Source organism: Bos javanicus, chromosome 11 (genome assembly GCF_032452875.1).
Source record: "Bos javanicus breed banteng chromosome 11, ARS-OSU_banteng_1.0, whole genome shotgun sequence".
NCBI classification, from domain to species: domain Eukaryota; kingdom Metazoa; phylum Chordata; class Mammalia; order Artiodactyla; family Bovidae; genus Bos; species Bos javanicus.
In genome coordinates, this window is record NC_083878.1 from 96,049,841 (window position 1) to 96,065,831 (window position 15,991).

Below are 15,991 nucleotides of genomic sequence, written 5' to 3' on the forward strand. Positions count from 1 at the left end.
TATGAATTCTGTTGGAAAAGCTATTTTCGTGCAGATGTGGAATTCAATGGGAAAGACTGACTCGTGTACCAACATCAATCAAAATGTCGACTTCCCTGGCAGCTCTCAACAGTCAGGCAGGTTCAAAGGTCACAGGATAAAGAAAAAGCCAAGCTCTGGTTCAGCTCTAATATCTCCTCGGTAGAAGTCTTGCAAAAGTACCCCCTTCTGTATTAGCCCGGCTTTCATTAATCTTCTTGCCATCTTCTTTAACTAGTCATGCAGAACCGCTCGATAGCAAGACGTATAATGGGGAAGGCCCTGTGCCTATTACGGCGTTAACATTCTCTTAAGCCCCAGTGCAACAATGGAGCGGGGAGGCAGAGGAAATCTGCAACGGCAGGGTGCAGTGCAGGCAATTCAATTATAGCCAGGGCTTACCTATGTACTCCTGACCTATAAAACACAAGAGGCCTTTGTGTTTAACTGGCTCGGCCATTAAGGTTGCTGAAGATCACAACAATGCTGATCTTTCCTATTTAAGCTAAATCAATGTGGACAAATCATTATTCAGTAGCTTTAATTTAATTAGTAAATTAAATACACTACTTTACAGATCTTGTCAAGTACTTATGAAAAGAAAGATTCATTTAAGTGGGAGGTCACCAATAAACCCAGCAAATTTAACTCAAAACCTTAACTGAATCTCAGCTCAAATATCCAGCAGGTTCTATTCACCAGGGCTTAACAGTCTCCTGCAGTTTGGTAAACTCACAATCTCAAAGAGTTCCTGCCCTGGATCCAGTGTTTTGAACCACCGCTCCCCACCCCCCGAAAAAAACCAAACAAACAATCCCCCCATCCACCCCCAACACAACCAGCATCCATGCAATCTGATTTCCTTTAAATTATACTATTGCAAGAGAATGTAATCAGGTTACTTCTATTATGTTGCTTCCTTAAGATTTTATATCATCTATACTTAATTGAGATACAGAGCTCTTTTCAGCTATAAAGACGACAGCTACTTTATTAAAGTTTAAATCTGATTTCTTAATGATAGGCTGCTTCCTTTAAAGACTAAACCTGCACAACCTTCTTATAAAACCAGACGTGGCATCCTTGAGTCTGGTACTTTATTTAAATACAGCTTCAGAGTCCCCGATGGGTGCTAATTTCACAGAAAGGGTCCTTGCTTTTGTTTGACTATTGGAATTTGAAACCAGGACTTAAAAAGAGTGCCCACCACATTTAAAGCCTATGTCTAGACCTTATAAGGACAGAGAAATATTTCTGAGACAATTCAACTGTATTTTTTTCTGTTGGAAACGTTCTTCTATACGCTGTATACAAATCTTTGTTCAGTTAAAATGAATTCACATTAATTCATCTTTGAGAGGTCAGTGACATCCTTCAAAACAGCAAAAGATACCCTAAGGAGTGGCAAAATCTGACTTAGACATCACTGATTTGAATAATAATAGCAGCAAACAGCATTTTTTAAAATCCAGAAAGGCAGAAGTTATTCTTAATTTCTCAGGGTGGTGGACACACTGCTTCTCTCAACTAACTTTTGTTAAGAGTCCATATTTACATGTACAATTTTTTTAAAGGCATGTATCTATTTAGTGATTAAGTTCCAAGTCTTAAACACTCACAGGGACAGAGCAATAAATCATCCCTGGGAGAACATGGCCAAAGAGGGAGAAGCGAGGGGAGCAGAGAGAGTCACAGAATGGCTATTTACGGCGCATGGCTTCAGAGCCCGGGCCTTTCTGACTCCACAGTGCACGTAACGATGTGTTTCACTGCAGGCGCTCTCAACGCTCAGTCCCTTTGCCAAGTCAGCTGTTCACATACATTTTGGATTCGGCATCAATTAAACTTGAGTTGTGTTCTTTATGACGACCAGATTAATGGTTTGACAGCAGCTTTCTCAATATACACTGCAAACTGGCCATACTCGAAGGTTTTAAAAAACCATTTCTTTTCTGTTCAAAATTCTGACAAACATGTCTCAAGTAGGACTGGGGACAACTTCATTATCCTCCCAACACTTACTGCCTTTTTGTAAAGAGGGCTGTTTAATAGCACGTCTGCTCTGTTTTCACAACTAAATTATTCCAGTTGGTCACACGTTCCAGTCTTCGGCAAGACACTTGTGTTATAAGAGATAAAAACATGAAAAAGGAAATATATTGCAGAAATCAAAAAACCTTATCTACTTCTAGACTCTCTCTCTTTGCCATAATTCATTCAAGAAGGCCCCAAGAATAATTTTTGATGTAAACTCAGCTACAAACATACATCACTATGCTGATAAAAATCACAGGCTAAACTTATGAAATATATTGACTTTCATTTCTTTAGTGCTGTTAAAATAACTTTTTTCTAAGGTTCAACAGACACAGAAGATAAAAAAGGGTTACCATTAATCCTTTTAAAAAAATGAAGCAGCAGCCCCATAGATTAATTCTGTGGTCTAATGATGGTTTTGAAGATGAACTTTTTAGATTAAGTCAATGAATTAATTTGATGAAGATACTGGAAATCATAAAACAGTAACAGCATCAAGCTGATTCATTGAATACGTCTTTGGGCACTTTACAATATAAATGACGTTGAATAACTTTTGATTTCTAAACTGTGGCCTCATTGAGTTCTATTTCACAACAGTGAACACTCACCGAGAACAACCCTGAAGGTGCTGAGCTAGGGGACAAGGCTACAGAAACCAGTCTCTAGTCTGTGAGTTCAGCATGGAGATGGGGGTGGGAGCTCAAATACACACACAGTGTGTATAAACTGCTTTACCAGGGGTGTGTGCAAACTCCAGGGGGCAGAATTACAGAAAGAGTCTTGACACTGGGAGCTGGATCTTGACAAATGAGGGGGCTGGGTGTGAGGAAACGGAGGTGTCCATAAATGAGAGAAAGGGTCAGAGTGGAGGTGTATTCCAGGCAGAGGGGAGAGCAGAAGCACAAAATTCCACGTGTGATTGTGTGCTGGTAGTTCACAGAGACTACAGTCCAAATTCACGATGGGAAATTATGGGCCACCAGCCTGAAACAGTCAATGTCTGAATTTCATTTTGTGAGCCTGCAACTTTCAAATATATATATATATATATATTTTTTTTTTTTTTTAAACAGCAAAATCCTTTTTATCAATTGACTTTTTCAAGTGCAGAATCCTCAAACTGGTTGGAGTTAAATGCAGAATCCTTTGGGTGAAGGGGAAGCCTCATGCCCAACTGTGTCCTACACATACACACCCATACATATACACACAAACACACAGACACACACACAGGACCCGGCGGTCTCCCGAGAACCCAGAGTTTTAAGGGACATGGTTTGAAAGTGCTGTGATGGAGACAAGGATTCAGGAAGTGTTTACTGGGGCAGGCAGCGTGCCTCTCTGCTCACAAAGGGTCACAGTTCCAGAGTGAGAGGGGGAACCTCTACAAGACCTACACGTGCAGGTTTTACACAGAGCCATCAAGTAGGTCTGAGCACACGACAAAAGACTCTCCTGCTGGGCCGTCAATACTGAAATGGTGGGGCCCAGGTCTGCTCTGGATCCCTAAGACTTTGGAACTTGGCCTCACCCTCAGAGATGTGTGAGAAGTACTTCTTGGCTGAGTGGCCTCAAGAGGCAACAGGAGGGGTGGCTGTACATCTCTGCTTTATTCCCTATTAGGTTGGGTGTGTTACATCCTTTACCTTCTGATGCCTGAAGCCCAGCCCGGCTTGCAAAGTGTCTTGGTAGGAATATAAGGGAAATCTGAATCCTGTTTCTAGCTCTTTCCCTAACCTTTCCACTCCAGCGTAACCCCCTGTGTAACATGTAAGCGGACTGCTCTCATTTCTCAGAGACATGGAGCATTTATAAAATGTTACTTTTCAAAGCATCTTGAGTTCTTGGGAAGAAAGATGCTAGAATGATGACATCTTTATTGGCTGACTAGCTTGAGGGAGAGGGATTAGGAAAAAGATGTTTATCTAAAGGAGGAGGGACTCTGGCGGCCTTTGGGCAAGGGCCCCAGAGCAGCAGGCGGTTTTTCACCACTCCTTCTGGCAGCCATGCTGTCTCTGCAGCCACCGAGGCCTCACTGGGACGACAGGATGGTGGGACGGTAGGGGTGAGCACGGCCTTCCTCCTTTCCCTGCACCACTAGGGTCCCCCTCTTGCTCAGCTGTAGGCTACGGAGCTGACAGGAGGAGACCATGTAGTACGGCTGGATTCAACAAAACAATTATACACCCCCGCATAAACGAGGCCAGGTGGTATACAGGCCCAGGTTTTGTTCTTTAGGTCCCTGTTTAGTTAGTTTTATCTCAAAAACTGGAGCCACATTACAGACACTTGCTGGCCTTTAGATTTCTTACTGTTCCTTGTATTTGTTCCCAGTTTAGCAGACACCGGAACAAAGGAGACTAACACAAATCGGGTGCTCCAAGTTACTGAGTTGGAAGCTACGCTACTGGGGTGCGTGCTGGGTGGCTCCATTCTAACAGGCTCTGAAGGCGAGAACCAGCGTCTTATAGCCTTCTCCAGGCCAAACAACAAATCCTTTCTTCCATGGAGGAGTATCAGTATGACCTGTGTCCTTTCTGTCTTTTCATGGGACTGAAGTCCTAAACATGATTAATCTAAAGGCTATCCTCAATTACTGAACTGCAAAAATATATATGCTACAATATACACTTGGACTGTGTCAACTTTGGTAATTTAACCAGAGGCGTGCCAGCCCAGCAGTGATCTCTTCCACAGCACCAGGCGGGGGTTTAATTACGAGCTGGTAGGTCATGCAGCTGCCAATAATCTGGAGGGTGTTGACACCTCTGGCATGATGGATATCTAAATCTAGTCTTCAGCTGCCACGGGAAATTCTCCAGCTCCCCTTGATCTGGCCAGGAAGGCAGGCAGGTCCGGGTCTGACTCATCCAGCCCCCCAAACGGGCAGAGGAAGGGAACACAAAGTGAAATGAGGGCTCTGGGGAGTGCAGATTCCTGGTGGGAAGCTGCCCCCAGCCCCTAGTCCCCATCGGGGGTGGCGGTGGGGGGGCACTGAGGTCAGGAGCCACTGTGAGCCTCTCTACTGCCATCAAGACTGAGCGGAAGAGGGGCCCGTGTCAGGCTCTGGGTACCACACACAATCCCATTTGATTAAAAGAAATTTCTGGTAATGAATTAAAGAGACCCAAGGAAAAAAGGACACGGTGGCAATATATTCTCCTGGAACCCAGCACACAGAGGGGAAGCGGGGGGGAGAGAGAACGGGGACATAAATAAAAGGCACTACTCACTGGGGCTTTTTTCTTCTGCAAGGTCACAGGCACAGAGCAGGTCAGAATCGATCGAGATGGGCTTCTGCTTAATCCAGAACTTGGTGCTGGCTTTCTGACTCGTGACAGGGTCTATCTCCACTTTGTCTCCAGAGATACCTGTAAGGCCGAGGGGAGGACAGAAGAGAAGCCACGAGAAGTGTGAGGTGTAAGTGATTTCAGTGGAATCACCTGACCTGTTTTGTAAATCCTAAATTGAACGAGCATGAACTCTCTCTAGGGCTTCGGGGAATGCCATGGGCTTCTTAAGACAGATGTAAGGAGACTCCAAATGGTACGGAGAAGCCGCCCATCTGGCCTCCTGGGTGGGTGAGCCAGGGTCGGGGTGGGGAGAGGGGCAGCAACCAAAATCCATATACGAAGGTATTATGAAGCCTTCCTTCTTGGAAAAGATATAATATAGAGCTTACCTACATATCATTAGTGAAATAAACTGTAAGGTAAGGTTCATTTAAACAATTCTGATCAGTGGTCTCTGCTGTGTTTTGTTGTAGAAGATCTGGGTTGGGCAGACAGAGCTGTCAAATCACCTATGCCTAAACAGCCAGGCTACCAACGAAGAGCTTCTGACCTGGAAAAATCTTCCACACTAAACACAGGAGAAGTTGCTCTCTCGCTAAAGAAGCCTCTGACACTAAGTAACTGTCCACAGCATATCTAAAGGGAGTCACAGGAGGACTACAAGGTGCTTCATGCAAAACCTTCCAAGCGCAAGGCTTCAGGCTGTGGAGGTACTGCTCCTCCGCTAAGGGAGACAGCCCTGGGTGCACTTTATGCAACAAAGGCTTTCTAACAGGGAACCAGAATGTTAACTATGGGGACTTCAGGCTTCATTTTCAGAGCCCTGAGAGACATAACACACTGCGCAGTGACCGGGAGCAAAGCTGTTGGGACGACCATGACAGCACCAAGGAGGCAGGGTGTCCTGGGACCACCTTGGAAACCACAGCAACGCTCTCCTGGATCTCCGAGCAGACGGTGCCCAGCCTGACACATAACATCTAGGCTAGAAGCTCTCTTTTCCGTTTTACTGAAAATTGAGGAATCTGTTCATGAAGTGAAACGAAACCCTTCAATATCCTTCCACAGTAGGCCCCAGAAGGAATCTTAAAATTAATTAATTTTTAGGCCACAGTTTCAAGGTCAGGGTCAAAGTGAGAACAAGCAAAATGAAGACATAAGAAACCGGTAAAATCACCGAATGTACATTCTGCAACAGAAAAGACAACCACAGTTAACGTATTTCATCCTATGGATCACGCTCAGGAGTTCTAAACTATCATGTAAGAAAACCTGGTAGGCCAAAAGATAAGGCAGATAAAAGAAATAGCTACATTAAAAAACAAAAACCAAGAGATCACAACGACCACAGTCAGACCAAATTTAAAATTAAAAAAGAACGGAAATACAAAATCCTAGTGATGAGTTGTGCTACACACTCCACTTGTCTCCATTTTATGAATAAAGAAATCCCAGATAGCAGCCAGACAAAGGCAGGAGGCTGGACAGACTGCAGCACAGTGTCACCTGCCGTATCTGAAGGAGACCCTGCAGTTCAGTTGCTTAACCCCAGTCACTACTGTGTGGTCTCAGGAAAAGATGAGCAATTGGTATTTTTTTAATTAATCGAATGCTGGAATTTGTCATTAGGCATCTTTCAGGAATGCCATATTTCAATTAGGCATAATGTCATCAGCCCAATTGACTCTGGACGTTCAGGTCTAGATGATTTCAGGAGGGTGAGAATGCATCAGGAGACTGATTTTATTACATTTCACTTAAAATAGATTACGACTACCCAGTCACACTCTTCCCTCCAATTTGGTCATTAATTGTTAAAGATCTGGACATTTCTATAGTTCCCTGAAAGAAGAAAAGTACTTACACCATGATTGTTGGTTGTAAGTGGCTCCCCATTCCCTGCCTTCCTCTGCTTCTTATTTTGACATTTATAAAAGTCAAAATGAGCAGAGCAAAATAAATGTGCATATCTCTTCTGTGGAATAAACTCTGCCCCACATTCCTTTCTCAGAAAGGGAGGGGGAAAATCATCATCAGAGAGACACGGTTTTAAAATTTTGTTCTATGGCCCTGCAACTCCTGAAGCCGTAGTCAGTCAATATTGTTAATGTAGCTTGTTAATTTGATAGGATTTGTCAGGTAACTCCACTGGAAAATTATATAAAACTGTTCCAGATGAAAAGATGATAGTGACATGAATTAAAGTGATAGAACAATAGTGGAATATAAACCAGAAATGACACCCAAAGTGGCTGTTGATTTATTGCCGTACTGAGTTTGGTTCTGGGCTCCCATGTATATTAGTGCTACAAATCTGGGTCCATTTAGCAGAGGGATGCGCATACATACATCACCAGCTCCTGCTCCAAGCCAAGGTCACTCCCTATTGCATCAATCTTTTCAACAGAGCCTACTTCACAAAGCAGGACTTTTGTAACCATCTCAGATGTAACAGACTCTCGTCCTCTTTCATCTTTCTTTTATCATGTAAAGTACACTTTAACTTCTATTATTTTTATCTGCAAATTGTTCCTGTAGAGTTCATCCATTATGGGCTGTATCTTAGCATCAGTAGCCTAAGCTCTGTTCCACCACGAGAACACTTTCCCAAACACACCCTTCCCTGGGGTTATTGTGTAGTCACCATTCACCAGGGGGAACCCCCAAGTCTGCGGTTTGGGGATGAAGATGTGGGAGTTGAATGCATTAGGATCAAGACAGGCAGGCAGGTGGAACACCACTGAAACAAGCGGTATATTTCAGAACAGCTGCGTGGAAATCAGATTTTTTCTGAATCAAATCACATTTTCCCAGTGACTTCTAGTTTCAGAGATACTTTATCTTCATTTTGGATTGATCTGTAATTGGCAGGGGCTCCCAACACTTTAGTTTTAACTTTCTCTGCCCTGCAGGCTTTCAGTCAAGCAGTTAATGATCTGTAAAACACTTGCCTGCTTAGAGGAGTCACTATTTAAAGAAGCCTGTAGGGGAATCTCTCCTGATGGGAAAAATCCTTTTCTACATTAAATAATCTTCCCCTCCTTAAGATGTGTGAGTCTGGCTTCTTAAAGCGGGGCACACGGCCTCACAGGACCCTGCTCGCTTCTGCCGGACAAGCGGCAGCACCATCGGAGCCCACTTTCCTGAGCACACCCACCAGTCTCCACTGCGGAATTTAGCCTGAAGCAAACAGACCTCTTGGGGCCCCGGCCTGGAGCTGAAAGGACAAGGCAGCCTGGTGGAGAGGAGAGCAGTTTGGAGGCTGGTGCTACAGGCCAGGTCGGGGGCAAAGGGTGGTGAGGCATTAACTGGTACCAACTCTGTGCCAGAAAGGGTAGGAACCCCTTGTGTGCACTGATGCCAATCTCACAACCACCATATGAGGTCGGTTCCTGTGTTTTCTTCTATTTTATAGATGAGGAACTCGAAACCACGGGGAGGAGACATAACTTGCCCAAGTTCACACAGCTGCCAAGGGGCAGAGCCGGAATGGGAAGAAAGCCAGGTAACCTGGTTCCAGAACGTGTCCTCTCAGCCCCAGCATTATTCTGCCAGAACTGTGCGAGGAGCTGTATATAACCTGTGCTAGGAGAAGGGAACGCGCTGGTTTAAGGCTGGGGAGTGTTTAAGTGGGAAAGCCGTGTTCATACCCAGAGCCATCCGGGTCCCGAGTGTGGGACTTACCCCATCGTTCCTCACCCAGTCTTTAATCTTCTCTCTCCATTTTCACCAAGGAACAAATAATTTTCAAATGTGCCAATAAATTGGAGAAGGCAATGGCAACCCACTCCAGTGTTCTTGCCTGGAGAATCCCAGGGACGGGGGAGCCTCGTGGGCTGCTGTCTATGGGGTCGCACAGAGTTGGACATGACTGAAGCGACTTGGCAGCAGCAGCAGCCAATAAATGCACACCTTTAATTTTGTTCGTATGTGGCAAACTGAAGCATGAAGTTCTATCAATATTCTTCTGTTCAACCGCTGAGCATGTTCTGATTTCCCTGGCTAGAGTTTTGTGTCAAGTCTCTGAAGAAAAGGGCTTCCTTGGTGGCTCAGCTGGTAAAGAATCTACCTGCACTGCAGGAGACCCAGGTTCGATTCCTGGGTCGGGAAGATCCCCTGGAGCAGGAAATGCCAACCCACTCCAGTATTTTTGTCTGGAGAATCTCATGGACAGAGGAGCCTGGCGGGCTACAGTCCGTGGGGTCACACGGAGTCAGTTGGACATAACTGAGCGACTAACAATTTCACTTTCTTCTAAAGGAAAGGCAGAGGCACTCCTTGAAGTGTCGTTTATGCATGATTAACAGGCAATTCAAATGGTAAATCTATGTCCAAGAAAAGAAGGGAAAGCTGGTTTCTATTAAGTTTACATTTCTCTAACTTAAACGGCCAACAATAGAGGACTAGTTAAGACAACCATGTAGGAACACAATGCAACCATGAAAAACTAAGCATAAACAAAGCTCTGATTTGGAAAAATTCTTATGATGCTAGGTGAAAAGGACAGGGAAAATATTTATAGAAAAGAGGTCAAAAGGATATGCTTCATAGGTTAAGTCAACTCTGGCCAGTGGTAATTTCACCAAAATAAAAACAAACATCATTTTAAAAGTTGACTTTTTTGGTGGGGGTTGGTTTCTACTTTAGAATTCAGAACGCTTTCCCAATTTTTAAAACATGAGAGGACAGGAGTATGTTAAATTCTGTAACTGGTAATGATGAGAAGTGATTCTAAACTGGAGACGACCTCCCCCGAGCAGTCCTGCGGTACCCACAGGGCTGCAAACAGGGGTGCCACTCTGACCTACGGTGCCTGGGAGGCTCCACTTCAGTAGGCTCGGCCAGTGAGGAGGAAGACAGGACGCAGGCTGGCCCGAAGCGGCCAGGGCTGGCCCCTTCCCTCGGAAACAAGGGAGGCCATTTGTCTCCTTTACCAGCTCTCTTCCCCAACCCACTTATCCAAAGCCATCCGTCATGACCTTTTCATGTTCCCACTTCTGACAGCTTCCAGATACAGTGAGTCAAACTTCACTGGGAGCAAACTATCACACCAACTGTCAAAGCAGAAAACACTGCCTGATTGCTGTCCTACATCAACGCCAGCGTATAAATCCTTCCTTAACAAGACAGCTCAAAATAAACAAAAATGCAACTCTAACGTATATACAACTCTCTGGGGAGACTATTTGTCCAAGGCCTTAGAGTTATCACCAGGAGACCTGTGTCTGTTTTAGCTAACTGAAAGATTTCCCTACGAGGAAATTAGCCCTGTGCATTATTTCTGCTAACACAGACTGGGCACCTACCCTGGACAATCTCTGTGCTGGGTCCTTTCATGTGTAGCAACTTATCACAAGCTCAGCATATCTCTATCAGGAAGACAGGAGCAGCCCAGTTTGTATTTCAAGGCAGTGGCATAGAGGTTAGGGACAGGGAACTCTGGAGTCAGACATTCCTGATCCTGACTTTGAGGATCAGCTTCCCTATTTTCTAATGCTGTGATTTTGGGAAACTTGCTAAAAAACTGGCAATAATAGAATCCACCTCATGGGCTTGTTATAAGGATTGAATGAAATAAGACTTGTAAAAGTGTCAGCCATCGTGCTTAATCCATAGCTAGCGGCCTTCTGTCATGGCTCAGATGGTAAAGAATCTGCTTGCAATGCACAAGACACCAGTTTGATCCCTAGGTCGGGAAGACTCCCTGGAGAAGGGACTGGCTACCCACTCCAGTATTCTTGCCTGGAGAATCCCATGGGCAGAGGAGCCTGGTGGGCTACAGTCCTTGGGGTTGCAAAGAGTTGGACACAACTGAGCAATTCACATACACAGGGACACCTACTACTACTTCTCATGACTGCTGCTATCCGGAGTCAGGCACTAGGCTAAGGGATGTGACACAGATCAAGAGATGATGGTCAGGACGAGTGTGAGCTTGGAGAGTCACAGGAGGGATATGAACGAGGGACCTGCCAGGCTCTAGTCTGGGGTGAGGGTGGGGGGTGATTCTCTTGGGGAGCCACTCTATACCCCAGTATGGGAAACACCAGGATCCAGAATGACTGTCCAATTGCGGAGACCAATGCTCTCAACCCCATGAATCCTGGCAATAGCCTCCTATCCCCAAGAGGGCAAACTTCTTCCTGGCAACCTCCAAGAGATCAATTCAAAATCAGGAAGAACATTTTCACACCTGAAGCTGTGGAAACCCTGGTGCTAGGGAACCCCTGCCCTGCATGGTCTCCAGGTCATTAATCTGGAGATCTTGATCTGCTGATGTTATCCTGGGCAAAGTGGCAGTCTCCCTCGGTGAGCCTGAGCTTCCTCCCTTGTAAAATGGGGAACAGTACCAACTTGCAGGGCATCATGAAGGTGGAATGGCCTAAGCATGCAGAAAAGAGCAGAGCGCCTGGGACATTGTAAGGGCTCAATCAGTATGAGGATTACTACTAAAACGACTGCAGGAAGGTGAACTGCCACACTTGCCCAGGGTGAACCATGTCAGTAAACAGCGAGGTTGGGGCTGAAGCCCAGGTCTATGGGACCAAGTCCAGTGTGTGTTCTGACCCCTCAGCTGTTCCCTACTGTCCCCGAGGGCCATGTGTGGCTCTTAGAAGGCACAGCCCCCCTCAGGGCACACTTAAAACGCCCTTCCCAGAAGCTGAAACACCAGTGTGTTTCAGCATTTAGCATCCCACACCTCAGTGTTTTCCTGAGTTACTGCTTATTTGCTCAGACATCACGAGCTGTGGTTCATTCATCACTTTCCTACAACCGCGAGTCTGAGACGACAAAAGCCCCACCACTGGTAAACCCCAGAGTCTCTTTTTACACAGTTCTACAATCCTCTTGTCTTCCGGTTACCTACAGCCTGCGAAAGCCTGGAAAAGCCCCCTGGGAGGGCCACTGAACAACTCCTTGCCAGAGTGGATTTTGCTAAATCTATATAGCAATCAATAGCATCCACAGAGCAGGCAGGGAAGTCTTTGAAACTTTTCTGAATTTACACACAGGATCAGATACACAGGCTGTTTGGGCTTAATGAGACCTGAGAGATCACCTAGTCTGGGACTTTCATTCTCCATACAAAGAAATTGAAGCTCAGGGCTGGGATATGCCTTGTCTGATGTCACCCATTAATGACAGAGCTACAACATAATTCATATCCCCAAACGAATAAGCTGGGGCTTACAAAGACCCAGTGTATCTCACTATGCACTTTTATAATGGTCAAATGCATTGCAGCATAAAATGCACAGTCTCCGACAATTTATCAGGGATCCAAAACGAGATCAGTAGAACCTTACATTCTTGAGATCAAGTGGATCACTAGTTCTGTTAAGTGGAAAAACATCCCCAAATCGCTTGGGATCCAGAGCTAAATGTGGCCAATTTCAATGTAAGATTAGTTAGAGACTTGGGAACAAGTCTGCTGTACTTGACTAGACTGTTACCCTTGGAGTGCAAACGCAGAGGTGGCCTGACCACAAATGAGCCCATGTCTGTACAGCAGAACTCAGCACGGTGCTCAGCACAAGGAGCTTACTAAACAAGACCTTGGACTATAATCTCAGTAACACCCATCCTTGGATGAGGGCTAAATTCTCGCTGTAGAGAAGGCAGCTGCAAAGATTTTATACTGGCAAAGTTAGGTTCCCAAACTAAATATTCTCCTGGTAAATACATGGTTCTCGGGGGGCATTAGTGGTAAAGAACCTGCCAATGCTCACTCCCTGGGTGGGGAAGATCCCCTGGAGGAGGGCATGGCAACCCACTCCAATACTCTTCCCTGGAGAATCCCATGGATAGAGGAGCCTGGTGGGCTACAGTCCAAAGGACTGCAAAGAGTCAGACACGACTGAAGCGACTTAGCAAATATACCTCAGGTGAACTTAAATGTGAGAAAGCACTAATGTTGTTTCTTAAGAGAATTTATATTTAATCACCTGCAGAATGAGGAAACATCAGATCTTCCCCATGCTCAGTACACTGGTGGAGCTCAAGTGCCAAGGATGAGGAAGTGGTAAAAAGAATATGGAACCTTGGTCAACTTTCACCTGATTCCCATTAACTTCCATTATGCCAATGGTTATCCACTTTTTCCAGTTCTTAATTCTTTCATAGCGATCTGAGGAGCCTGGCACATTGTCATTAGTAATCCTGGATTACCCAGTAGGGATTCTCAAAAGAGAAGATCTGGGAGTGGAGAGGAAAGCATACAGTTGGAAGAAGCCCCTCGAGCTTCTGACATTTTCCGTCAGGAGATTTTCCCTTGACTTGATCACTGCATTAAGCACTAATGCGGTAAAGACATTTTCTGGAGGAAGTCTTGACAGTGTCTGTCCTGCTACTTCACAGGTTCACTAGGATTTGTTAAATTCTGTTCCAACTTTTGGTTCAGAAAATGTTGCTACAATAGGAAGAGAATCATCATTTAATACTAGAATTTCTTACTACCTTATTGTTACAAGTACTTAGAATGCTAGAATTTGCATTCCAAATTACTCAGCGGATCCAGGGATCTTGGAGCTAAGCACAATGCATGTCTCCCCATGAACATTTTAGTGTCTCTGCACGGAGAAGGGTTATCTCCTTAGTATTCAATCTGAGATGGAAACATGGAAGGAAGATTGGTCCGTTTCTTAAGACCACACATTTCAGGATTGTGTCATTACTTGAACTATATACTCCACAGGTACTCCAGCGGAAAGTAACAGGGGCATATATTTTATTCAAACAGCCACATGAACTACTTTTAGTGTCAGAGTGAGCCTGAAGAGTAATCAGCCCAGGCCACCGATGTAGATTTCACTCAGGCAGTCCTGTGTTGTAATGTGTTCTTAAGTTTGCATGCTATGCATTAAAAGTAACACTGTGATAAGGTCTTCTCTTGAGGGCTGGCTTGTAGGTACTGGCCAATGGATTAAATAATGACAACAAATGGCAAACACGCTGCCTCTCGTCATGCTCAGGCCCAGGGCAGACATTTTTAATCAATCACCGAGTTGACGTTGCTCTCAGATCCAGCCTGAGATGCTACCTCAGCGCAGTGCTCTGGGCAGTCATTACAAACCTGACTGGAGCTGGTGTAAGACAAAGCCCTCTTTGCTTCTCTAAGGTATGTGCTACTGTACTTGATACTTCTGTTAACAAAATACTGTGATCAGAAGTGTTATGATTATGCCTATGGACTGCTTTATGAAGAGAGAATGGCGGTAACCATGGAAACTTCTGGTAGAGGTTATTTTATAATCTTACACAATAATGACATGGATGGAATTCATGGTATATGTTCAGTGATATATTCTTTTAGTGATGTGGAGATGGTCAATACTGGCAATTGAGAAGGTGAAGGGCTCAAGTTAGCACAAGTGGCATGACTACCAAAACACTTCTCAGCCTGAGACCCTGTGCTGGGAAAACCAGGCTGACCTGCCCAATCAGTAAAAACAAGCCTTGGACAAAGAGATAAGGGGCAAGAAAGTCCTTTGAATACTGTGAGACTGCATTTCCCAAACCGCACAATTAAGAGGAAATTCTGAGCCAACAGATCTGGGACGAGGCCAGGAGTTGGTGATTCTGATACACGGTCATGGTAGGAACTGCTGCTTTACAGTAGCATGTAAATGACAGGCCTTCCCTGTCTTGATTCTTACATGGGTTTATTGGCAGCCCTGTGGCTGGTGTGTCATAATTAATTCAGTTTCTATAAGCCAGATAACAAGAACTTATTGATAGTATACTATGGGCTTCTTAGATCATGGCTGGCATTCGCCATCTGATCCTTTTCTTAACTTTTTGACCACATCATGTGGCAAACGCAATTTTAGTTCCCCAACCAGGGATGGAACCCATGCCCTCTGCAGTGGAGGCTCAGACTTAACCATTGGACCATCAAGGAAGTCTACCTTTTGATGTTGTAGAGTCAATTTCCCTAAACCTACTTCAACCTGCCAGCCTTGGGATGTTTGGGTAGCAACCATGTCTTAGCAACCCATTCCAGTATTTTTGCCTGGAAAATCCCATGGATGGAGGAGCCTGGTAGGCTGCAGTCCATGAGGTCGCTATGAGTTGGGCGCAACTGAGCGACTTCACTTTCACTTTTCACTTTCCTGCATTGGAGAAGGAAATGGCAACCCACTCCAGTGTACTTAGGCTCCTTGAGTACACTCTTGAGTACGCTCCAGTGTACTCAAGAACTCCAGTGTTCTTGCCTGGAGAATCCCAGGGACAGGGGAGCCTGGTGGGCTTCCGTCTATGGGGTTGCACAAAGTTGGACACGACTGAAGCGACTTAGCAGCAGCAGCAGCAGCAACATGTCTTAGTGCCTGATCCTGCGGTCAAGCATACAGGAGCTCAAGTTAATGGAAAAAAATTTCAACTTAGCATAAGTTCAAGCAAGGTCTACCCTTAAAGGGCATCTGTGCTTTTAGGCCCAACATGGAAGGGAAGCAGACAAGATGAAAACAAAATCCAAAAACGTTTTTGGGAAATATAGGAACGGTCAGGCATGATGGCCTTGTCTGGTGAGTTTTCTGGGCTGGTAGAGCAAGGATGGCAAACAGATTTCAGCCTAAGAACCAACACCAACTGATTGGTGGGTGCTGCTTCTGGGCTGTGTTGGAAAGGGGTCAGGTCTG

The 15,991-nt window shown here is 45.1% G+C and overlaps 1 protein-coding gene across 10 annotated transcripts in view; it reads right to left on the bottom strand.

Moving 5' to 3' along the window:
* MAPKAP1 (MAPK associated protein 1) overlaps nucleotides 1-15,991 on the bottom strand; it is a 232,357-nt gene that overhangs the window by 23,534 nt on the left and 192,832 nt on the right. For all 10 annotated transcript variants that reach the window (XM_061433515.1, XM_061433511.1, XM_061433516.1 and 7 more), the window contains one exon: nucleotides 5,292-5,429. In XM_061433515.1, the coding sequence (XP_061289499.1) occupies nucleotides 5,292-5,429 (138 nt within the window). The remainder of the gene's footprint in view (nucleotides 1-5,291; nucleotides 5,430-15,991) is intronic.